This window comes from Periophthalmus magnuspinnatus, chromosome 7 (assembly GCF_009829125.3).
Source record: "Periophthalmus magnuspinnatus isolate fPerMag1 chromosome 7, fPerMag1.2.pri, whole genome shotgun sequence".
NCBI classification, from domain to species: domain Eukaryota; kingdom Metazoa; phylum Chordata; class Actinopteri; order Gobiiformes; family Gobiidae; genus Periophthalmus; species Periophthalmus magnuspinnatus.
This window is the reverse complement of record NC_047132.1, coordinates 34,435,259-34,459,481: the sequence shown is the minus strand read 5'-3', so window position 1 is coordinate 34,459,481 and position 24,223 is coordinate 34,435,259. Positions and strand designations below refer to the sequence as shown.

General features: G+C 41.3%; 3 protein-coding genes across 5 annotated transcripts; 2 read left to right on the top strand and 1 right to left on the bottom strand.

Annotated features, from left to right (window-relative positions):
* The first annotated feature begins 6,470 nt into the window (after window positions 1–6,470).
* mfsd4ab (major facilitator superfamily domain containing 4Ab) lies at window positions 6,471–11,607 on the top strand. Its single transcript, XM_033969099.2, has 10 exons — window positions 6,471–6,719; window positions 7,202–7,400; window positions 7,539–7,778; window positions 8,454–8,610; window positions 8,705–8,820; window positions 9,178–9,351; window positions 10,197–10,344; window positions 11,034–11,104; window positions 11,189–11,309; window positions 11,374–11,607. Exons 1-10 carry the CDS (start codon window positions 6,490–6,492, stop codon window positions 11,466–11,468), a joined length of 1,551 nt encoding a protein of 516 aa, XP_033824990.1. The 5' UTR covers window positions 6,471–6,489; the 3' UTR covers window positions 11,469–11,607.
* A 1,583-nt stretch (window positions 11,608–13,190) lies between these two features.
* On the top strand, window positions 13,191–16,709 carry LOC117373182 (cell division control protein 42 homolog). 3 transcript variants are annotated; one of them, XM_055222841.1, is made up of 6 exons: window positions 13,191–13,479; window positions 13,927–14,031; window positions 14,553–14,625; window positions 14,697–14,806; window positions 14,884–15,081; window positions 15,650–16,097. In XM_055222841.1, the coding sequence occupies exons 2-6, from the start codon at window positions 13,927–13,929 to the stop codon at window positions 15,737–15,739; spliced, it is 576 nt and encodes a 191-aa protein (XP_055078816.1). In that variant the 5' UTR covers window positions 13,191–13,479; the 3' UTR covers window positions 15,740–16,097. The 3 variants fall into 3 exon arrangements, with proteins under 3 accessions (XP_055078816.1, XP_055078815.1, XP_033824987.1); XM_055222840.1 differs by lacking the exon at window positions 15,650–16,097 and adding an exon at window positions 16,167–16,709 and having other exon boundaries at window positions 13,192–13,479; XM_033969096.2 differs by lacking the exon at window positions 15,650–16,097 and adding an exon at window positions 16,167–16,709 and having other exon boundaries at window positions 13,192–13,479; window positions 13,916–14,031.
* A 46-nt stretch (window positions 16,710–16,755) lies between these two features.
* Window positions 16,756–23,657, bottom strand: LOC117373181 (F-box only protein 6-like). Its single transcript, XM_033969095.2, has 7 exons — window positions 23,488–23,657; window positions 20,418–20,488; window positions 18,883–19,132; window positions 18,658–18,772; window positions 18,486–18,581; window positions 18,257–18,392; window positions 16,756–18,180 (listed from the first exon to the last, which is right to left on the bottom strand). The coding sequence occupies exons 1-7, from the start codon at window positions 23,507–23,509 to the stop codon at window positions 18,037–18,039; spliced, it is 834 nt and encodes a 277-aa protein (XP_033824986.1). The 5' UTR covers window positions 23,510–23,657; the 3' UTR covers window positions 16,756–18,036.
* Between the last annotated feature and the right edge of the window lie 566 nt (window positions 23,658–24,223).

Sequence of the window (24,223 nt, the reverse complement as noted above, 5' to 3'; positions counted from 1 at the left end):
GCTAACGCCGCCGAAACTAACGTCGCCGAAACTAACAGCTCTGAAGCTAACGTCGCCAAAGCGAACGACGCCGAAGCTAACGACGCCGAAGCTAACGACGCCAAAGCTAACGACACTGAAGCTAACACAGCTGTTTGTTTACAGTTTCAGAAACTATTTGACCAGAGCTGAAGAAGCGTCTTGGACGAGCAGTGAAACGTCTTCACCTTAAAACTTTTTTGTCCAGTGACAGATTTAACTTTGGCATTTAAGAACGTATTTAAAAATGTATTTTTAAAATGTATGTAAAAACATATTATAAAATGTAAAAACATATCTAAAAACACATTGCAAAACGTATTTTAAAACATAAAACACATGTAAAAACTATCGAAAAATGCATTGGAAAAATGTATTGAAAAGCATATTGTAAAAACATAATAAAAACAGTTCTAAAAACATGTTGTAAATCACATTAAAATCTTTTGTAAAACATATTGAAAAATGTATTTTAAATGTATTCTAAAAACCTGTTTAAAAACATGTTGTAAAAACTTTTTTTAAAACTATGTAAAATGTATTGAACATTTTTTTGTAATATGTCTCGAAAAACATGTTTTTGAGTCATTTCACAGGATTAAGAAGCTGTGAGTAGGAAGCACTGAAGACAGATGCATTTAGTCCTGATATGTGTGATTTCTAGAAGGATGTGCGTTTTGTCGTGTTCTATGAGGCAACACAGTCATTGTTGTCCTTAATTTTAGCAACTTTTCTGGATGAGATGTCTGATTTTTTTTTCCCCAAGGATCTGGTATCTGCAGCTCTCCAGATCTTCTCCAGATCTTCTTTGAGCCCCTGGTGTTTCTCTAGTTTCTCATGTTTTTCCTGATGTTCTCTTGGTTCTGTGATGTCCAGCTCTTTGTTGTTGTTTCTCCACTGTGTCCAGTTGGTCCGTTCTGTCTGTATCTGTCCCACAGGATCTTGTCTCATTCTCCTCGACCTTTGGAGGTGTTTCCACCTTGACCTCGGGGTCTCCAGTCCGTTCTCTGCACAGATGTTTCTGTAGACTATGGCTCTGGTCTGCCACTGTGATGGTGATTCTGTGCGTCGCTGTTACGTGACGCCTCCTTCTCCCATAGATGTTTCCAGTACTGTTTGGTTTCCATCCTTGGTGGGTCTTGGTTGTTTTTTCATTGCTCCTCTCTGGGCCTCAGACAGTTGGCTCACTTCTCGCCGCACTGCCTGATTTTAGCCTCTAACCCATGGTGGGTATTGCTTCTCATGGCTCCCATGTTTGCTCTTATCTCTAGGATCGCTGCTGCTGAAGTGTGTATGAGCTCATTGTCTGTGTGATGGTTGAGGTAGGTATCGCTCTCAATGCTGCATTCACATCTTCTAGGAGATTTTCAGATGGTACTTCACTTTGTCTCTGCAGGTGGTGTCGGGGCTGCCTTGTGTTCATCCGGGCCATGATCTTATCTTTCAGGTCAGTCGCTGCCTCGCTCGGTGTGATACGTGTTGGGGCTTCGTACCCAATCTCCGGTTGAGGAGTTGATGTTGACTCCTCTTTGACCTGGCGTCCTGGCCCTTTGCTGTAGCATATTTTGTGTTGTACCTCATCAATTTTCCACATCCCGTTCATGTAACCCCTCAGGTCTCTGGAGTAGTAGATTTCCAGCAGAGCCTTGTTCTTGCATCTCCGTCTTGTTCCAGTGACCCATTTCTCATCAAGTTGCTCTGGTTCCACCTGACGCAGACCTTGTTTGACAATTGTTTGGCAAAGAAACAATACCCCCCATAGAAATTAGGGTCAGACGCTAAAATCAAAGCAGTGCAGAGAGAAGTGAGCCAAATGTCAGGCTCAGAGGTGCAATGAAAAAAACAGTATCCAAGAGGTTCAGCCAGATGCCCTACCTGAAGCACTGGAAACTTTACAGTTAAGTGAGCGAGTCAATGAAGTAGGGGCGACCATCAGTCACCTCCTCTACATGGATGACATCAAGCTGTACGCTAAGAATGAACAAGACATCGAGTCACTGGCAGAGACCCCCAAACTGGAGGAGGCTCCAGCAGATCCCAGGAAAAACATCTGACACCTCAGTCCAGAAAAGCAAAGATACTGTAGAACCCTCAAGCTCCCAGGACCAGAGCGTGGAAAATGAGACCCACAGAGGGTGAGGACAAGATCCTATATAATATATGTGTGTGTGTGCGTGTGTGTATATGTGTGTATATGTGTGTTTGTATGTTTGTGTGTATTTATGACCCACTCTCCCAAATGTGTCTCTGTTTTGCTTCTTATTCTTAGACCAAATGAACTGCACCTCGAAGAATATCACACACATACTGTTCACATGCCACACATTCCCAGGTCTATTCTGGGCCTCGGCCTGAGGAGTGGGCCTCGGCCTGAGGAGTGGGCCTCGGCCTGAGGAGTGGGCCTCGGCCCGAGGAGTGGGCCTCGGCCCGAGGAGTGGGCCTCGGCCCGAGGAGTGGGCCTCGGCCCGAGGAGTGGGCCTCGGCCTGAGGAGTGGGCCTCGGCCCGAGGAGTGGGCTCGGGGGCATTTCTCTGTGACAGTCGTACACAGTGTGTGTCTTGTGTATTTGTCGGGTTTAAGTAACTAATCTGTTCAAATTAAATAATCAATGCATTCATAAACAAATACTTCTTACGTATCGAGTGCAGAAATAAAAAAGCATCTTACAACATTTTATTTAATACTCATCAGATGTTTAGATGCAGGTGGCTGAGCCTCTACCAGAAAAGTTACATAGTGGACCTTTACATATTCTGTATGCAGCGATGATCTGCCTCACGGTGATTTCTTTCTTTTGAGATATTCATTTTTGTCAATATGACCAACCCAAACATGGAGCAGTGTTGTCACAAAACCAAACCCCGGCAGAGTTTCAAACGATGGAACATAACACACTCCATTTAAGTCACTTTATTTTGTGAAACAGAGACACAAACTCTGAGTCTGTGTGACCCCTCAGTCGTCCAGGTCTGACAAAAGAAACTTTTTAAGACTGAAGAGGTCATATTATGCAAAATATGATCCAGGCACAGTTCACACTGACTGAGGTTAAACAGACCGAGTCACCAGACACTAAACAAACAGGTGTTACTTCAGTGTAGCGCCACCTTCAGGCAGATATGAGGCAGTGTCCAGCAGGAATCTGACCTGAAGAAGCGGCTTCGATGAGCAGCCAAACGTCTTCACTCCAAAACGTTTGTCCAGTGACTAAATTTAATTTTTCTTTTCCCCCGTAGACCCAGGTCTGCACAAAATTGTATTTTAAGGAAACAAGGAAAAGCTTCAAACTCGACTCTGACTCGAAGACACAAAGACACAATAATAATAAAAAAACACTTTTTAAAAAAACAATAGAATGTAATTTTACCCAACACAAAGCAGCAGTGTCTTTTTCATGTGTGTGTGTGTCTTTTTCGTGTGAGTGTGTCTTTTTACCCCATGTGAGTGTGTGTCTTTTTTTATTGTACTTTGTATTTCAATGCAAATATTTCGTGTAATATCTGTATTTTTCACATCCTTATTTTTCCTCAGTGTCATTAGTTCATTTGACTTTCGTTGAGTCTTTCACGCCGCAGACTCGTGTGAACCTGCACCACAGCTCGAGAGCGAAAACACGCCAGTGAAATTATAATTCCCGTCACATTCTGGAGCGATGCCCTGCGCCGAGACTTGGCTAAATGTCAGACTATGGAGATGAGAGTCGGAGGAAGCAACACCGCGGCCCCACTCTGTCCCGTTTCCAATCGCACCTGATGTCCGCGCTTCTGTTTATCTTTCACCAACAAAAACAAACCAAATGTATTAAATAAACAGTTCCAGTCAATCGAGATAAGAAGGAAGATGAAACCAAACAAACTGTTGAATCTGGAGGCTCTGGGTAACAAAAGACGAAGTTTAAATCTGTCGTTGTAGGAGTGAAGACGTTTGGACGACGTCTTCACTCCGACAACGATTTGTCCACAGATTTTGACTCTCGTGTTACTTTGACTCTGTGTTATTTTGACTCGTTCTGTGTTATTTTGTCTCTTTATATGTTACTTTGACTCTTGGAGGCTGGTCAGTTAAGTGTTATTTTGACTCATTAAGTGTTATTTTGACTCTTTATGTCTTACTTTGACTCTCGTGTTACTTTGACTCTTGTCTTACTTTGACTCTTGTCTTACTTTGACTCTTTGAGGCTGGTCAGTGCGCTCTCAGCTTTGTTCGTCTTGGCTCTCATCATCTCCATAATCTTCGCCATCATCCCATGGTGCATCAACGTGCTGATGCTGGCGGTCGCCGTGTCCGTGTCATGTCCGCGTCATGGCCGTGTCCGTGTCATGGCCGTGTCCGCGTCATGGCCGTGTCATGGCCGTGTCCGCGTCATGGCCGTGTCCGTCTGCAGCCAAACGTCTTCACTCCTACAACGATTTGTCCACAGATTTAAACATCTTCGTTTTTTCGTCTGGAGGTTTGACTGAAATTATGACATTAAACTGATGTGTCTTGCGTTACTTCAATTACAGGTGTGTTCATCTTTAAAAATATCCATTCTTACAATAACTGGGGTCTCCGCAGATCTGACCTGGTGACATATGATCTATGTTGCCATGGAGATGAGTTTAATGTGGACTTATTCTGCTAAATTGACTTGTTCTAGTTGTTTTCTTCCACCACTGACTCACCACTGTTTTTGGACTGATTTGAGACAAGCAGGTGGCAGACCTTCCAGCAGAAATGTTCCACCATGTGCCTTTTAAATAATGATTCTGAGGTTTTGTAGCTCGAGGCTGAGATACAAAGTGCTCCAAACTCTGGACAGGGTCGACTCTGATCAATCAGATTGATCAAACTTACAGGCCTCACCTCAGGTTGTCACAGCGGCTCAGGAAGAAGCTGCTGTTTCACATTTTTTGCCATTTTTATTTTGTAAAATTAATTATTCCAAAAGGCTGGATTGAGTCTTGATATAAAATAGAGTTTACAAACATTAAGTCTCTGTACATACCAGTTTATTTTTAACACATGTCCACAGCCTCGTAGAGTTCTGTTTACACAATTACCCACAGAACTCTTTTTGACCATATCTGAAACAGGAAGTGCAGCTTAATCAGTGTCTTTTGTACAAACACAAACTGAAATCAGCTTCAGTGAGTTTGAGCAAATCAGTGACATGGAGAAGGTTACACTGTGGAAGGTGCAGATGTAGGATTTAAGAACACGACACATCTCACAATAAAATAAATATGTTTTTTCAATGTGCATCAGACAAGAGTTTTGCAAAAGCTCATTTCCAGCTCCCGTCCCTGGTTTAGCCTTTTTTGTGCAAACATTAACTGCAGACAAACAGATGAGACCTGAACAGTTACAAAGTGCACGTTTAAACATCTGGACTCGTCAGGATGCAGCTTAATAATAATAATAATAATAATAATAATAATAATACATTTTATTTATAGGGTGCCTTTCTGGGCACTCAAGGTCACCTTACAATACAATATAATATACATATACAATATATACATATACAGACAGTTAAAATCAACATTTATGAACATACAGTTAAAAAGATTCAGATAAAAAACATTGAAAAAGGACAGGGCAGGTGTGGATTATAAAGAACATGTCAGTCTGAACAAGTGGGATTTGAGTTTGGATTTGAAGTGTGAGAGTGTGTCAGTGCTGCGGAGGTCAGGGGGGAGGTCAGGGGGGAGGTCAGGGGGGAGGTCAGGGGGGAGAGAGTTCCAGAGCTGGGGAGCAGAGCGGCTGAAGGCCCCGCTCCCCACGGTGACGAGCCGGACTGAGGGAACAGAGAGATGGAGAGAGGAAGAGGAGCGGAGAGAGCGAGCGGGTGTGGCCTGAGGTCTGAGAGGTGTGGAGGTGCAGGGTTATGGAGGAGGTCTGAGAGGTGTGGAGGTGCAGGGTTATGGAGGAGGTCTGAGAGGTGTGGAGCAGGAGTTTATATTGGATGTGGTGTGAGATGGGGCCAGTGAAGTTGCTGTAGGATGGATGGGTGGATGGATGGATGGGTGGATGGGTGGATGGGTGGATGGGTGTGATGTGGTGGATGAAGGGGCGTGTGATGATGCGAGCTGCTGAATTCTGAACCAGCTGAAGTTTATGCAGTGTCCTTAAACCTTCTGGTCACATATGTCAGGTCCACAGTGTCAGATGAACAGGCTGAATTGTGTTGAAATCGTTCCATTGACACCGTGAGGTTCCATCGTGTCCGTCGGGTTGAGTGACTCATTTTTCCCGCTGTGACATATAAACAGGATATTTTTTCAACGCAAATCATTGACTCCATTCATATTTTTGTAAGAAAGATTCAAGCTTCAACCATTAACCCAAGAGGACATCCTTTCACTTGTGCAATAAAAAAGAGGTGGGAGCCCAAAGCTTTAAAAGACCAAAAGACCCAAACCCAAACCAGAACCAGAACCTGGAGTGTCGGTTTGAGCCTTTGCTGTGGTCTTCTCTCTGCTGATACAAGATGTTTGTGGATGAGAGAATAGTAACGCTCTTCAAAAGGAACGCACATCACACGCTGACGTACTGGAGCGTGTTCTTCAGTTTTGGTTTATGCATCGCGTTTCTTGGACCCACCATTTTGGATTTGCAGTGTCAAACTAAGTCCAGCCTCAGTGAAATCACCTGGGTTTTCTTCGCACAGCAGTTCTGTTTGTTGGTCGGCAGCTCTGTCGGAGGAGTTTTTAAGAGAACGTAAGTCTCACATCATCAGTGAACAGAAGTTATGGTGGATTTAGTCGAGAAGGTGGAATAATATTTAGATAAAAGTAAAATACATTTGGCATTTGAAAACAAAACTAAACCAAGAGTAAACTGTGATGCTTAAATGGCTCTTTTTATTTTGCAAATGAACTTTTCCAAATGTTTTATGTGTTATTTTGACTTTTTATGTGTTACTTTGACTCTTGGAGGCTGGTCATTTAAGTGTTAATTTAACTATGTGTTATTTTGACTCTTTATGTCTTATTTTGATTGGTTAAGTGTTTTTTGACTCTGTGTTATTTTGACTCGTTAAGTGTTATTTTGTCTCTTTATATCTTATTTTGACTCTTGTCTTATTTTGACTCTCATGTTACTTTGACTCTTGGAGGCTGGTCAGTTAAGTCTTACTTTGACTCTTGTCTTACTTTGACTCTTGTCTTACTTTGACTCTTGTCTTACTTTGTCTCTTGGAGGCTGGTCAGTGCGCTCTCAGCTTTGTTCGTCTCGGCTCTCATCATCTCCATAATCTTCGCCATCATCCCGTGGTGCACCAACGTGCTGATGCTGGCGGTCGCCATGGCCGTGTCTGGACTGGCCATGGGCGTCATCGACACCATCGCAAACATTCAGCTCGTTACCATTTATCAGAAAGATTCAGCTGTTTTCCTGCAGGTGAGTTTTCGTCAGCACTTCACCACATTAACATTTAAATGACTCCTAAATGAAGTCTCTTAACAAACGCACCGTGGTCAGCAGGTTTTTGTTGAAAAGTTTAGGGGAGTTAAGTATCTCTCTGTCTCCGCTCTGCAGGCTCTTCATTTCTTCATTGGATTCGGAGCCCTGGTGAGTCCGCTGATTGCTGATCCTTTTCTCTCCGAATCGGGATGCGGGAACCACACAGCGAACGAGACAGAGATGATACATCACTTCAGGAACCTGCTGAGGCACAGTCCCATCGTGGAGCACAACATCACTCAGAGCACAGCGCCCCCTCATGGTGAAGAGGAATCCAGTGTGCAGTACGCCTTCTGGATCATGGCTCTCATCAATGTAAGAAGCAAACGACTTTAAGAGGTGCCACTGTGTAATTAATCTTAATAAATCATGAACAAAGATTAAAATGAGTAACTACTTAATGAAGTGGTTTGGTTAAATTAGGTTTTATTCTTTAAGTAGTGGACAAACGCTCTACCAACTGAGCCACTGTCGCTCCAAATAAACTAATGAACTATTAATACTTAGTTAATTATAATTAAGTCTTTGTTCATGCTTTATTCAGGCTTGTAAATGTGTTTTATTTGTGTTAGAAATGTTTTGAATCTTATTATATTTTCTCTTTGGTTCAAAAATAAACTTCAACGATTCTTAAGAACAAATATAAATCAGATTAAAACAAAGAAATGAGTCAATACATCACAAATTCTCATTATTATTTATACAAATTTTGGATTTCATTTCATTTTGTCTTATTCAAAACTAATAAAAATACTTTAAATATTAGTTTCATGAACATAAACAAAAAGATAATTACTAAGATCATTTAATTAATGCTATTCAACACAAATCTCTTTCTCCAAGTCTGACCTAAAACTACGTTTTTACTGACGGAGGATTGGCTCTAGACGGCTCAGTTAAAAAGAGCCAATCAGAAATGACTGGGTCTAGACTAAAGTTTGATAAACTGCACAGCGCTCACTAAAGTCTTTTAAATCGCTGCACGTTTAGCTTCCTGTCCCTCTGGCCGTCCTGTACCTCATGTATCGGGAGTATCTGCTCCCGTGTTGCCCCAGTGGGACGCCTCGACTTTTGGACAAAGATGAACTGGCCATGGAAAACCAGCCAGGGCAGGAGACTGTGGAGCCTGTGGAGCACGAGGCCGGAGGTGGGTCACACATTTGCATAGAAACGTCCAGATGCTCCAGTTCACGTTTAAAAGAGACGGGTCGTTCTTCATGTGTGACTTCTGCTTGGACCAGGTCATGGGGACATCTTCAGCTGCTGTCAGAAGGACAACCTGAGCGGTTTGCCCGTGTCTTTCTTCATGATCCATATTCTCGGAGGACTGGTACTTTTTATGACGGATGGTATTGTGGTGAGTAATTTTAACATTTATTTTTATGATGGAACAAAATCTGATCTGAACTCACATTCTTCCTGTTAAATAAACGTCATAAACATGTTCATTTATACACGACCAGTCAAAGAGAAAATTATATAAAAGCTGCACTATGTAACTTTTTTGGTATAGAGTCCGCCATCTGCCTGTTTCTATGGAGATGTTACTGCCTGAAATGTGCCCTAGTATGGCATTTAACTGATTTAACTTTAAATGTAATAAATGGCAGATGTTCTCATTGTATTCTTACTGTAGCTTGGCCTCGTGGTGTCACCTGCTTATAACTCTAACCCCTGACCCCTGACCCCTAACCCTACCCCCTTCTGTCACCAGGGGGCGTACGCTGGCTTCGTGTACACCTACGCCGTGAGCCCGCCCATGTACATCCCACATAAGATCGCTGGTTATCTGGCCAGTATTTTTTGGGCTGCGATCACCGCTGGACGACTGTTATCGATTCCTCTTTCGTACCGTTTCCAGCCCGTCAGACTGCTCATGTTTAACCTGGTAAACGCTCGCCGCCACGATGCCAAACGCTCAATGTGCCACACTCGCCGCCATGGTGCCACACACACACACACACACACACACACACCTCCCCACACACACACACACTTGTTTTTCAGGCAGGTGACACTTTGACTGTCAGAGGGTTGTTTCTCAGGCAGGTGACTCTCTGAGGGTTGTTTTTCAGGCAGGTGACTCTCAGAGGGTTGTTTTTCAGGCAGGTGACTCTCAGAGGGTTGTTTTTCAGACAGGTGACTCTCGGGGGGTTGTTTTCCAGACAGGTGACTCTCAGAGGGTTGTTTTTCAGGCAGGTGACTCTCAGAGGGTTGTTTTTCAGGCAGGTGACTCTCACAGAGTTGTTTTTCAGACAGGTGACTCTCGGGGGGTTGTTTTCCAGACAGGTGACTCTCAGAGGGTTGTTTTTCAGGCAGGTGACTCTCAGAGGGTTGTTTTTCAGACAGGTGACTCTCTGAGGGTTGTTTTTCAGACAGGTGACTCTCGGGAGGTTGTTTTTCAGACAGGTGACTCTCTGAGGGTTGTTTTTCAGGCAGGTGACTCTCAGAGGGTTGTTTTTCAGACAGGTGACTCTCACGGAGTTGTTTTTCAGACAGGTGACTCTCGGGGGGTTGTTTTCCAGACAGGTGACTCTCTGAGGGTTGTTTTTCAGACAGGTGACTCTCGGGGGGTTGTTTTTCAGACAGGTGACTCTCGGGAGGTTGTTTTTCAGGCAGGTGACTCTCAGAGGTTGTTTTTCAGGCAGGTGACTCTCGGGGGGTTGTTTTTCAGACAGGTGACTCTCGGGAGGTTGTTTTTCAGACAGGTGACTCTCAGAGGTTGTTTTTCAGGCAGGTGCCATCGTGACGGTCCTCATGTTGCTGATCTTCTACACCAGCAGTGTCTTTCTGTTTGTTGGCACGTGTTTGTGTGGGCTTTTCCTCAGCAGTATCTTCCCGTGTATGCTTTCATACACAGAGGACATCCTGGATTATCAAGGTACTGCTCACGTTCACATCACAGCATCATTCAGGCCACGACAACAGCAACAGAAAAATTTAAAACACACACACTACGTTATATCTGTCTGAAGGGAGGAGCTAACTACACTGAAGCTAACGAACCTGTCTGTTTACACTTTCTGTTTGTTGCCTCGGTCTTTTGAGCTACACTATGTGTGACCTGTGCCTGACTCATATTTTGTATAATCATTTAGATCACTAATCCATGCTATCACACCTACTAGCATACTGGCTATTAGCGCACTGGCTATTAGCATACTGGCTACTAGCACACTGGCTAGCCCTATTATTTTTCTTGTTTTGATTTGGATGAGCAGCAAAACGTCTTCACTCTAAAACTTCTCTTGCTGTGGTGGATTAGGGGTTGGGGTCAGGGGTTAGAGGTTATGTTCCACAGTATGGCATTTAACATCTCCAGCTCCACTGTTCTGTCTGAAAAGCTTCAGTTTGAAACTCTTCAGTCTCTTCAGTTGTGCTAATTCCGGCACATTTACATTGATGCTGTTTGTTGACGTGTTGATTAATATGCACTGTCCTAATTAAAATAAATAAAACGCCTCTTTCTGAAACACGTCAGTCTGAAATGCTTCTGTCTGAAATACTTCTCTTTGAAATGTTTCTGTCTGAAACGCTTGAGTCTGAGATGTTTTAAACGTGCTTGTGCAGGATGTGCCACGTCTGTGCTGGTCACGAGTGCAGGGATGGGGGAGATGGTGATGCAGGTTCTTGTTGGCCAAGTGAGTGTGATGTAACTGTGATATTTATATCTGTTTTTATATAAAATACATTTTTATGATGTGTTTTTTTCCCGTGTTCTTCAGATTATCCAGACTAAAGGCAGCTACAGCTTCTTGCTTTGTGGTGTGGTCATTGCTTGCGTTGGTTTCATTGTGTTTATCGGACTCTTGTTATTCCACCGGATGCACAGGAACTACCTGACAGGTAACACACACCTGCTCCGTCTGCGCTCACTCAGGTAAATAATGAGCTCTTTGTTTTCACGCAGGGACTCAGAAAAAGTCGCCCATGGTGGAGGAGCCCGCCCCGGAACAAAATGGATCTGCCAAATCAGAACAGAAGGAGGAGAAGGGGGGGAGCTGAGAGTATTTTTACAACTTTATAAAAGCAAAGGTTTAAGAGTTTATTTTGTGACTTATATATGTCTTTGTATAGACGTTCAGTAAACATGTATTTTGTTAAGAGGATTTGAGAATCAGATGTTTCTTCTATCATCAAAGTGTTTTTTATTGTGAAATGTTTGTTAATTCAATTCAATTAATTTTATTTTTGAAATGCCCAAAATCACAACAACAGTTGTCTCGAAGGGCGTTCATGTTTTGGTTGATGGGGGAAACTGGAGTACCCGGAGGAAACCCTAAAAAGTATGTTCATTACCCGACGTGGAGTTGATCTTTGGAATGAATTGGAAGAAAATTTAAAATGTAGTAACTCTAGTAAACTTCAAACGACTATACAGATTAAATATATTCAAAAACTATGCTACTAAAGAAGGATCATAGTAAAACTATGAATACTCATCATTTTGTTGGTTAATAATTCTGTCATTCATTATCTACTGCCGCAATGTACTTTGTATGAACTGTAATTTAGCGAGTCTTTACTCTACGTACACATTAGGCGCACACATTACATGCATGCACATGCACACCCGGTGTGTATGTGCATGTGTTTGAATGATACACACATACACTTTACTTGCATACACATGCACATGCACACCCGGTGTGTGTGTGCATGTGTATGGATGTTGTACACGTACACACTACATACATACACACACACATACACACGCACAGATGGTGAAGGTTTGGTGAAGGTTTGCCACTGCAATGTAATCTAAATGGTGTTATTTAGTTAAATATGGGGGGTAAGCGCACACAAGTATTTTACTTCGGCTTACTCCTTTTGAGCACAAACTTGGGATCTGGGTGTACACTGTTTTGTTTTTGTTTGTTTTTTTTATAATGCTCAAATAAACAATATTCATTCATTCATTCATTCAAACCCATCCAGACACGAGGAGAAACAATCAAAAATGAATATAATATTAATATTTCATATTTAATATTAATATTTAATTAATATTTCACGAACTAAAGTTTGACTTTATAAAATAAAGAAAAGTGTGTTATTTCTTTGTTTTGTTTATTTATCATGAATCAGTATTAAAATAGCTGTTTCACATTATTATTTACAGTACTGATGGAATATTGGATCAAACAGTCATGGACTAGTAACAGGTTGAGCTGGACAGAGGAGTGTCCAGTCTGGGGCGGACCATAAAAAAACTCCACTGAGCCACAGCAGAAACATAAACAGCTTCATTATCTGCAGTTTATGTCTGAAGAGAATATATGAACACAGTGAATGGGTTAGACTGGTTATAGACCATAGGCACTAATAGACTGTAGATCTAGTATTTAGCGCCATCTGCTGGATTCTGTGGTTTCTGCTGAGCTTGATGAACATTGCTTTTAATAAGAACGCTTTTATTGTATTATACAAACATATTTAAAATGGCAATAGAATAAATCTCTTATATGGTTTATAATTATCGTAGTTTCCTCTGAAGTGGCCAACACAGTTTGGCTCGAGATGCAAAGCAAAAGGACGGTACTTTTAAATAAAAGTAGTTTGAGTCCGGAGCGTTTTCTCAGTGGCACCGGCTCATATTGTTCGGTGTTATGTTTTATTCGGTGTTTTGTGTGTGTGTTTTTTTTCTTTGTTTTATTTTTTTCGGGGTATTTTTCGGGTTTGTTTTTTTTGTTTTGTTTTTTGGTGCATTGCTGAGGGTCTGCGCCGGTGACGTCACTTCTCCTCCGGAAGCACCGGGCGAAGCGGCTGGACTTTACTTTTCATGATTGAAGCTCGTCTGTGTCTTTAAAAGCTCACAGAGCGGGTTTCAGAGCCTGTGTTTAGTCCAGATGCGCTCATGGCTCTTTAGGTCCAAGCATTTCTGAGCTAAAGTCGCGTTTTTAAAGGTTTGACGCGGATTTCCGGTGATTTTGCGGCGAATTCGCGGCGGAGACTCGAATCTTCTAAGTTTGTGCCAACGCCCGGAGCCAGAAAAACACCCCGGGAAAGACAGAACGTACGACAAATACAACTCCAGACACACACAGAGACACACACAGAGACACACACGGACACACGGCTGGAGATGTTTGTGTGAGTTTACAGGACGTGCTCATGGAGGATGGAGTTTTACGCACAGTTCACCGGAAGCGGCTATTTCCAGCTACATGCTAAGCTAATGCTAAGCTAATGCTTCACACATGTTTGTGTTTTGTGCTGGTCTCTGGATAATGTCAGTGTAAATATATAATCCTCTGTTTACAATAGTTCGGGCTTGTCTTTGTTTTTATTCGCGGATATTTACATAAAACACGAGCACATTTAACACATTTGACACATTCAGCGATGTTTCCTGAGCCACAGAGTCTGAAGTGAAATAAAACTCAGAGACATACTGTGCAAATCCGTATTATCATATGTACTTATATATTTACATTTTTATATTTTCACAGAATCCGGACAGATGCAGACCATAAAGTGCGTGGTCGTGGGCGATGGAGCCGTGGGAAAAACCTGTCTCCTCATTTCATACACGACCAACAAGTTCCCCTCTGAATATGTCCCCACTGTGAGTACAGTACTTTATACTGCAGTACACTGAGTATACTCTGAATATGTCCCCACTGTGAGTACAGTACTTTATACTGCAGTACACTGAGTATACTCTGAATATGTCCCCACTGTGAGTACAGTACTTTATACTGCAGTACACTGAGTATACTCTGAATATGTCCCCACTGTGAGTACAGTACTTTATACTGCAGTACACTATACTCTAGTATGCTATGAGGATACTATAATAACCCTGTGAGTACTCTGTAGTGAGTACTCTGTAGTGAGTACTCTGTAGTGAGTACTCTGTAGTGAGTACTCTGTAGTGAGTACTCTGTAGTGAGTACTCTGTAGTGAGTACTCTGTAGTGAGTACTCTGTAGTGAGTACTCTGTAGTCCGCACTGTGTAGTCCGCACTCTGTAGTCCGCACTCTGTAGTCCGCACTCTGTAGTCCGCACTCTGTAGTCCGCACTCTGTAGTCCGCACTCTGTAGTCCACACTGTTCATAATGTGGATTTACTCACTTTCTGTTCCAGGTGTTTGATAACTACGCCGTCACTGTGATGATCGGAGGTGAACCCTACACTTTGGGTTTGTTCGATACAGCAGGTACGACTCTGTTCTACAGAAAGTGAAACCAGTTTTATAAACCGTCATTCTATACAGGACTTTTCTTTTAGGTCAGGAAGATTATGACAGATTACGACCCCTAAGCTACCCCCAGACTGATGTGTTTTTAGTCTGTTTTTCTGTCGTGTCCCCGTCGTCTTTTGAAAATGTGAAAGAGAAGGTAAGACATTTGTTTTATATTTAGGAACTGAAATGTACCAAATGCTATAAAAAAACAGATGATGTGTTTTTTCTCAGTGGGTTCCAGAAATTACCCACCACTGTCCCAAGACCCCATTCCTCTTGGTGGGCACTCAGATTGACCTGCGCGACGACCCTTCCACAGTGGAGAAACTCGCCAAGAACAAGCAGAAGCCCATCACCCCAGAGATGGCGGAAAAACTGGCCCGGGACCTCAAAGCTGTCAAATATGTAGAGTGCTCAGCCTTAACGCAGGTACGTCGTCTTTGATACACACGAGTCAGTGGGTCTGTCGGATTTCAGATTCAACAGTGTCGTGTTACCTTCTCAGGTCAGAGGCAAGGTCAGATATTTATAAATATTTAAAATAAAAACCCATAAATGTTGAACTTGATTGTTTATATTTGTTATTATAATTTGAGTAGAACAAAAATGTGCATATTTACAAACTGGAACATATCTACTTCTAAGTGATGGGTCAGATCCGTGGAAAGGTGACCCTGCTCACTATGTGGATATTAATAAAAATGGCAATAATTAAAAACACATGCTAGATATAGATTAATGCCATACTATGGAACATTTCACGCAAAGCAATAACGGCTCCATAAGACAAGTACCTGAGAAGAACTACAGGCCTAAAGGACGATCTGAAACCCACAAACCTCGACAACACTAAAATGCACTGGCTGTCACTAATCACATTTAGCTTGTGCTGCACCTAACGACGCGTGTGCTAACCTAGCGTGTGCTAACTTAGCGTGTGCTAACCCTAGCGTGTGCTAACTGAGTGTGTGCCTGTCTGTGTCTCCTGTTTCTGTAGCGAGGACTGAAGAACGTGTTTGATGAGGCTATCCTCGCAGCTTTAGAGCCCCCTGAAACTCAGAGAAAGAGGAAATGCTGTTTGTTCTGATGTTCTGCCTCTTGCTGCTTCCTCACAGTGAACCATCCTCTTTACGCTATGATTTTCACTCATCTTGTTTGTTTGCTTTCTCTATTAACTTGGCCTGGTCTTACTGAACTTGTGCTGCCTATTTGCTGAGTGCCAATTATTTTCTGAATACCACGTGTGCAAGTGAAATGTTCTGAGGTTCATTTGAGTTTTAAACCTTCAAATCCCCGAGACTCAGTATAAAAGTATTGATTAGGTGTAACACACTTCTGTCCTGCAGTGTTTTCCATTAGCTGTTTGTCTGCTCTGAGACGAGATCATGGGGAACGTCTTGTATAATACCATTTAAATAAATGAACATTTTGATTGCTCTGCTTCAGTTCTTTCTCTCAAACATGTTTTGCTTTAATATTTTAAACATTTGAACGTGCATGTGTTCTCTCCACAGAAAGGGTTAAAGAATGTGTTTGATGAGGCCATACTGGCTGCACTGGAGCCACCTGAACCTAAGAAAAAACGTAAATGTGTGCTACTCTAAAGACTCCACTTTGGCCATATTTCGGTTTATACCGATTTGCACATTCCATGAAGATATTATGCATGCTCTGACAACTACAGAAACACTTAGAGTTGGAAAGTAATTTTTAATATTGTGTTGTGCCTTTAATAATCTTAACCAATTTAAACGTTCCAGATCACATGACACTGTCCTTTAAGTGCTATAAAAACAAACATAACCAGTACTATTAAGAGTGTAAATGACTGAACACACTAAAGTCTCTAATGCCGCACGAGGACACGTTTGTGAGAAAATCAACATATTTCATTTGTTTTGGTTTACATCAAATGTTTTATACTTTTATTAGTTTGTAAATACCCAAATAACTGCTAACTTATTAGTGATCAGGATCAAAATGAATTATTGGCTCGAGTTCCACATTGTAATGTTGTTAATCAATATAATTATGTAATAAACTGTTTGAAACTATGAGTTGGCCGTGTTTTTGCATCATTTGATCAGAGTAATTTTGCCAAAACAAACACATTTATAATGGACTGATAAAACAGATATTCACTGGGATACATTCAGGGGTTTTTTTAAAGCCCAAATTCACAGGAGCCGTCGTCTCTGAGCTGAACAGGATCAACAATTTAACCAACAGCAAGTTAGAAAATCAGACACACTGGTCACAAACAGATTAACCAACATTCTGCAGATTAGTCACTGAAAAACGGCCGTGAGCTTTAAGATTAAGTTTATTTATTATCTCATTATGGAGTAAAACCTTATTGAAACTGGATAATCTTAAATAAGCAAGACTGTGTATATGTATATATATATGTGTAAGTGTATATGTAAATATATACAAGTATAGTATGCATAGTAATGTATAGGGGTACAGGAATACATATATAATGTGCATGCATATATATGTTTTATGGAATAGGTGAGTGTATATGTATGTACGCATGTTGGAAGTATGTATTTTGTTATGTATTTTGTAAGTACGTGCGCATACACACAGACAAATATACAATGTTTTTTTTTATCTTGTACACGTGGAGCCCAGGGAGGGGGGAGGATCACCATGAGCTCGGGATTATTTATTTTTTATTTTATTTTATAATTTTTTTTTTTTTTGGGGGGGGGGGGGGGGTATCGCGTTTTTGTTGTTCTGTTATTATGTAAACAATAAAAAATTGATCACAAAAAAAAAAAACCAAACAAAGGAAACACAGACACAATTTGAGTGTTTTTATCTTTCACAAATGTTTGATTTGTACATTTTTTTGTAAATTTTCTCAATGAGTAAATGTCATCAGAATCAAATGTGTTTGGCTTTGAGTTTCATCTCGTGTTGAATCTCAAAAAGGAGATGTATAAAAGAAAAATAATGGGAAAATTCTGAGTGCAATGAAAATGTCAGAGATATTCTGCACAGGACTGACAGTGACATATAAAGGTACATACTGTATATAAGGAATTACAAAGCAATATTAATGAAATATAAAGCTGTATTTTCTATTCATTAAATAAGCGTTTCAACTGGCATTTTAATCCACATGTTCTTTGGGTTAAGTTCAGAAATAATGCAGCAACTGGAGCCACATTTAAGACCTGGTTTAGCCCAGTTTACACCAAGAGCCCTGTTTTAGACCTGGTTCAAATCTGCTGATACTTCGATAGGAAAAGCTTAAGAAACATTAGTGCAAAAGATTTTTACACATAAATGACTTGAACTTGACGGAGCAACAGCTTAAAAAGGCAATAATAATAATAAAGTGCAGGTTCAAGGCTCGACACAGGCAGAATTAAACTATTCCACTTCAGGACAGACTTCCACGCAGCTGTCCGTCACTCGGACGCCGTACCAGCCCTTCCAGTACTGGCCGTCCTTGCCTCCGTGGACAAACCGCACGTACCTCACTCCGGGGCCATAGTTTGTGAAAATATGACTCATCTAACAAAAGCGTTTATCAGTAAAACACTGACTTCATTACATGTGCGTTCACTTTACACCTGGATTCTGCTCTCACCTGATGCCACTGCTGGTTGCTCCACTGCTCAAACCGAATCATCTCTGGTTCAAATTTCTGAAGACACTTTTTCTTTTCGTTAAGCAGCTCCACTTTAATCTTATATTCACACGCACAGTCATGACGAGCTGCATACCTGTCGGAATCAACACAAAAACAGCATAAAAACAGCACACAAACATATTTTTACATTCGGTTTAGAAAGACAAGCTCTACATTTTGTTCTCACCAGTCTGATATTCTGATCGGAGGTTGATACCAGTCCATAAATGAAGCGTTGTAACCTTCTCGCTTCAAATCAATATCTTGTGACTTCAAGCACATTCTGAAGTTTTTAAAAATAAATCATTTGAATTATAATATTTTAGATCACGCAAAAATCTAAACATTTCCACACTCACTCAAAAGAGGTCACAAAGTTCTTCTGGACCTTTTCATTTGGATGTGGCACCTTGGGGTCTTCTATGGTCCAGTGGTCGCCTCCATTTGATACGATTTGCCAGTACCGAAAATTATCTACAAAAAATTTAAATAATAATAATAATAAAAATACTTAAAGAGGTTGGTCCCCACAGTTACAAAGTCTTAACTGAATCACACAAAAACAGGGAGCATGGAGGACTCACGTTCTGCTCTGGGGTTCTTCAGTAGATTTCTTCTCTTTCTACATAACACGTAATACTCCCTCCAGTCATCGGGGGTCCTCGTCACGTCGCGAGGCAAAAGTCGCTCTCTTCTGCATCGCTCCCTCCACAGAGACTCACTGTCAGACACTTCCCTCCACTGTTTACACACCAAACGACAGCGTCTGATCACCTGGTCATACGGCAGGTTATGGAAGATCTCCTCCAGGATCTCCAAAGGAACAGAGGGCACCTGGAAGAAGACAACAGAGAGTGACTGAACACGCGACTGAACACGCGACCGAACACGCGACCGAACACGCGACCGAACACGCGACTGAACACATGACCAAACATGCCACGACTGAACCCCAACCCCACAACGAAACAAAGGAACAGACAGCACCTGGAAGAAGACAACAGAGGGCGACTGAACACGCGACTGAACACGCGACTGAACACGCGACTGAACACGCGACCGAACACGCGACCGAACACACGACCGAACACACGACTAAACACAAAAGAACAGATGGCACCTGATAGAAGACAACACAGAAGAACTGAACACACAACTGAACACAAGGGCTGTCAGCCTTAAACCTCCAGCACAGGCCGATATTTAGTTTTGATCGATCTGCTGCCTAAAGAATCCCCACAGACCTCACTGTGATACAACACAAAGACACAAGACCTCACTGACCCAAGACCTCACTGTGATACAACACAAAGACACAAGACCTCACTGTGATACAACACAAAGACCCAAGACCTCACTGTGATACAACACAGACACAAGACCTCACTGTGATACAACACAAAGACCCAAGACCTCACTGACCCAAGACCTCACTGTGATACAACACAAAGACCCAAGACCTCACTGTGATACAACACAGACACAAGACCTCACTGTGATACAACACAAAGACCCAAGACCTCACTGACCCAAGACCTCACTGTGATACAACACAAAGACACAAGACCTCACTGTGATACAACAAAGACACAAGACCTCACTGACCCAAGACCTCACTGTGATACAACACACAAGACCTCACTGTGATACAACAAAGACACAAGACCTCACTGTGATACAACAAAGACCCAAGACCTCACTGTGATACAACAAAGACACAAGACCTCACTGTGATACAACAAAGACACAAGACCTCACTGTGATACAACAAAGACACAAGACCTCACTGTGATACAACAAAGACACAAGACCTCACTGTGATACAACAAAGACACAAGACCTCACTGTGATACAACAAAGACACAAGACCTCACTGTGATACAACAAAGACACAAGACCTCACTGTGATACAGCACAAAGGTCCATTTTAACGGCTCCATCTGTGTTAAATATTAGGCCTAGAGAATGTTGTGTTTTCATCTGAAACACAGACAGGTAAAGACACACAGACAGGTAAAGGCACACAGACAGGTAAAGGCACACAGACAGGTAAAGGCACACAGACAGGTAAAGACACACAGACAGGTAAAGACACACAGACAGGTAAAGACATACTCACAGGTGACTCTTTGGACAGAGACTCGTTTGAGTCGCTCGAAGGCACTGCTCCCATGACTTTTCTTTTCTTTTCTGTGGAAACACAGAGTTTAGATCCACAGGCTCGTGGTGCAAACACTGCACCTGAATCAGCTTCATATCAGCTTTAACCCTCTGATGCATGAATTATGAAAGCCTTGGTCAAGATTTTTTTCTGAGGTGTTTTTCTTCTTCTCAGGACATGAAAAAAAGTTCAACTCTTTTTTTTTCAAAAAATATGATTTTTTCATGAAGTTACAGACATGTCCAATCCAGTGGACTATGTGCGCCTGAGCACTCAACATAAAACATTGTGAACTGACTGTAAAAATTACTTAATTTGTGTTCTATTGTAAATATATAAACACATGTTTCTTTTTATGCTTTGAAAAACATTTTGACAATTTTTGGGAAATTTCAACACTGTTTAGGCACAATGTTTAGGCCTGAGTAAGAAAAACAATCTCACACCTGAATGTGTCAAATCATCTCCAACAGGAGAAACATTATTGTGAGTCTGCACACTTTTATAAGGACGCGGGACAAATTAACATATTAACAAATCCTTATATTGGCATGATGGATGTCAGTTCATGGAAAACATGAACTGACATTTTAGTCTCTGCAACTTGGAACATTTCTATGTTCATCACACCTAAGCTGTATGAAAGTTTACAAAGTATCCAGGGCACAGTGGCAACAGCACTGCATGCAGATGTATTAGGTCTTCCGTCTGTATGCAGCCTCATGGCATCTGTTTGCATTTTTATTTTATTTATTTTTTGCAATGCATATTTTGCATTTGTTCATATCTGATTACAGACATAGTATTTGCAATTATTCCAAGATGAAGGCCATCCTCACTAGACCAGTACATTCTTGCCCTAAGATACCGAATGTACCCCATGATCAGGTTGATTCCTACAAAAATCTGCATCTTTTCTCCTATCACTGCCAAATTTTCTTTCCCTTTCTGGAGAGCATACAAGTTGGTGTTGTGCACTATATCATCAATGAGATCTGCTGGAAACAGATGTCTGAAGAAATCTATGGGATCTTCTCTCCATATTCAATTTACATTCTCTTAGAAAAGTCAAGTCTTCATCAAAATCAATGTCTTGGACTTTCCAGATATTTTTGCGGGCTTGAGTGTGGTCAGGTACCATGTGCCCATCTTCCACAGCTCCCTGATCATGCTGACCTTCCTCTGCATCCTGCTCCTCATCATCCTCACTTTCTGCATCCTGACTGTCTGTATCTCCATCAGCTTCAACTCCTATGTCTCTGTTCTTCTCTGTTCTTCTCTGTTCTACTCATCGTCATTACACTCATCACCACTGGATCTGGTTGGAATTTCCTGAAATATTCTGTAGGCTGCCTTATTCTTTGCTGCGTCTACAAAATATGATAAAATCATTATTATAGTATAGTAACTGCTCAAGCTAATCTGCACAAAAAATTATATTTTAAATGAAAATCTTATAAATATAACAACTATACACTGACTTATAACCAAAACAGTCAGAAGAAACAGTGAAACAGTTACATGATTAGTGTTAAAAAATATACTCGGTGATGCATGATGTCCACTTCACTGGACACAGGGTTAATCATAATTTTCTACATATTGGACCAAAATTTTATTTATTCCAAACTGATAATATCCTTCCCTATATATTACTGCACATCAACATTTTTTTTTTTTTTTAATCAGTGGGGCTCCTCCATATGGAAGCCCGTTTCCGCCATGAAAAAAAAAATAAAAGCCCCACAGAAAGTCGAAATTACGAGTTTTAAACTCGTAATTAGTAGTTTTAAACTCGTAATTAGGAGTTTAAAACTCGTAATTACGAGTTTAAAACTCGTAATTAGGACTTTTAAAACTACTAATTATGAGTTTAAAACTCGTAATTATGAGTTTTAAAACTACTAATTATGAGTTTAAAACTCGTAATTATGAGTTTAAAACTCGTAATTATGAGTTTAAAACTCGTAATTACGAGTTTAAAACTCGTAATTTCGACTTTTAAAACTACTAATTATGAGTTTAAAACTCGTAATTATGAGTTTTAAAACTACTAATTATGAGTTTAAAACTCGTAATTAGAACTTTTAAAGTCTTAATTGAGCTTGTAGCACACTGCAACTGAGTGTACAGAGCAGAGGAGACAGGAGGAGGACTGTTATGTTTATCACCTACATACTTTTAAAAAATGAATAAATTAAGCTCCAGTAAAGTTTCTGGCGTCTTGAACAAATCAGTGGGCCCTGAGTGCTGTTCTGACCACTCATGAGCTGTGCTCTGTGTCTGTGAGCGCTCGTTTTCCTGGTCTGAGCAGAGTGCCAGCTGGTCACAACCCCGCTGGTTTATTGAGGAAATTATTAAAATACCAAATTCATTTAATCAAAATTGATAAGGTTCACTTTTTGTAAATGTTACATTCCCAAAATTACGAGTTATAAACTCATAATTCATACTTTTAAAAGTCCTAATTACGAGTTTTAAACTCATAATTACGAGTTTTAAACTCATAATTACGAGTTTTAAACTCATAATTACGAGTTTTAAACTCCTAATTACGAGTTTTAAACTCCTAATTACGAGTTTTAAACTCCTAATTACGAGTTTTAAAACTCCTAATTACGAGTTTAAAACTCGTAATTTCGACTTTCTGTGGAGCTTTTATTTTTTTTTTCATGGCGGAAACGGGCTTCCATACCTCCAGCATAGAATGATTGACAGGATATATCAGCTGTGGTCTGCAGGGGTGGCTGTTTGTCGGCCATATTGGATTCAGAGGAAATTTACATGCAGTTACACAGACTGACCACTGAATTGACCTCAATGCAGAATGGCAGCAGAGAGCACTCTAGAGGCTGATATGCACTTCCACCATATAAACCAATGCAGTAAAGAGAAAGTTGTTATGTTTTAGTACCTGTCCACTGCAGTGTCCGCTATGCACCAGAGGGTTAAATCAGCTTTAAATCAGGGTTAAATCAGGTTTAAATCAGGTTGATATCACAGCAGGATGAATATTCGAGCTACTCACGGGTCGGTGTCTCCACGGACATGAGTCAAAGTGTCCTGCTCCAGGGCACAGGGTCAGCAGACTCCAGACACGTGTCTGACGCTTTAAACATCACTTTTGGTTTGATCACATTAGAACATTAGACCGTCTGACGCTTTCTCTAAACACACTTCCTTTTTCCGGAGTGTGACGTCAGTTATGTGACAGTGGGCGGGGGAAGTCCCTCATGGCCACGCCCCCAAACGCGCTTTGAGAGCACGAGGGCTCGTGTGTGGATTTATGTGAAAAACATGTTTTATTTAAACAGAAACGAGACAAACTCAGTGTGACCTCAGACTGTGAGCAGACCTCTTTATGGACCTCAGACTGTGTGTGCAGACCTCTTTATGGACCTCAGACTGTGTGTACAGACCTCTTTATGGACCTCAGACCGTGTGTGCAGACCTCTTTACGGACCTCAGACCGTGTGTGCAGACCTCTTTACGGACCTCAGACCGTGTGTGCAGACCTCTTTACGGACCTCAGACCGTGTGTGCAGACCTCTTTACGGACCTCAGACCGTGTGTGCAGACCTCTTTACGGACCTCAGACTGTGAGCAGACCTCTTTACGGACCTCAGACTGTGTGAACAGACCTCTTTATACAGTTTATGGACCTGATGAAAGGAGGAAATAGTTGAACTTCCTACATAAAGAAAATGAAAGTAGCACACGCAGGTCATGTGCTTAGCCAGAACACTTTTACTTTTTATTTTGTG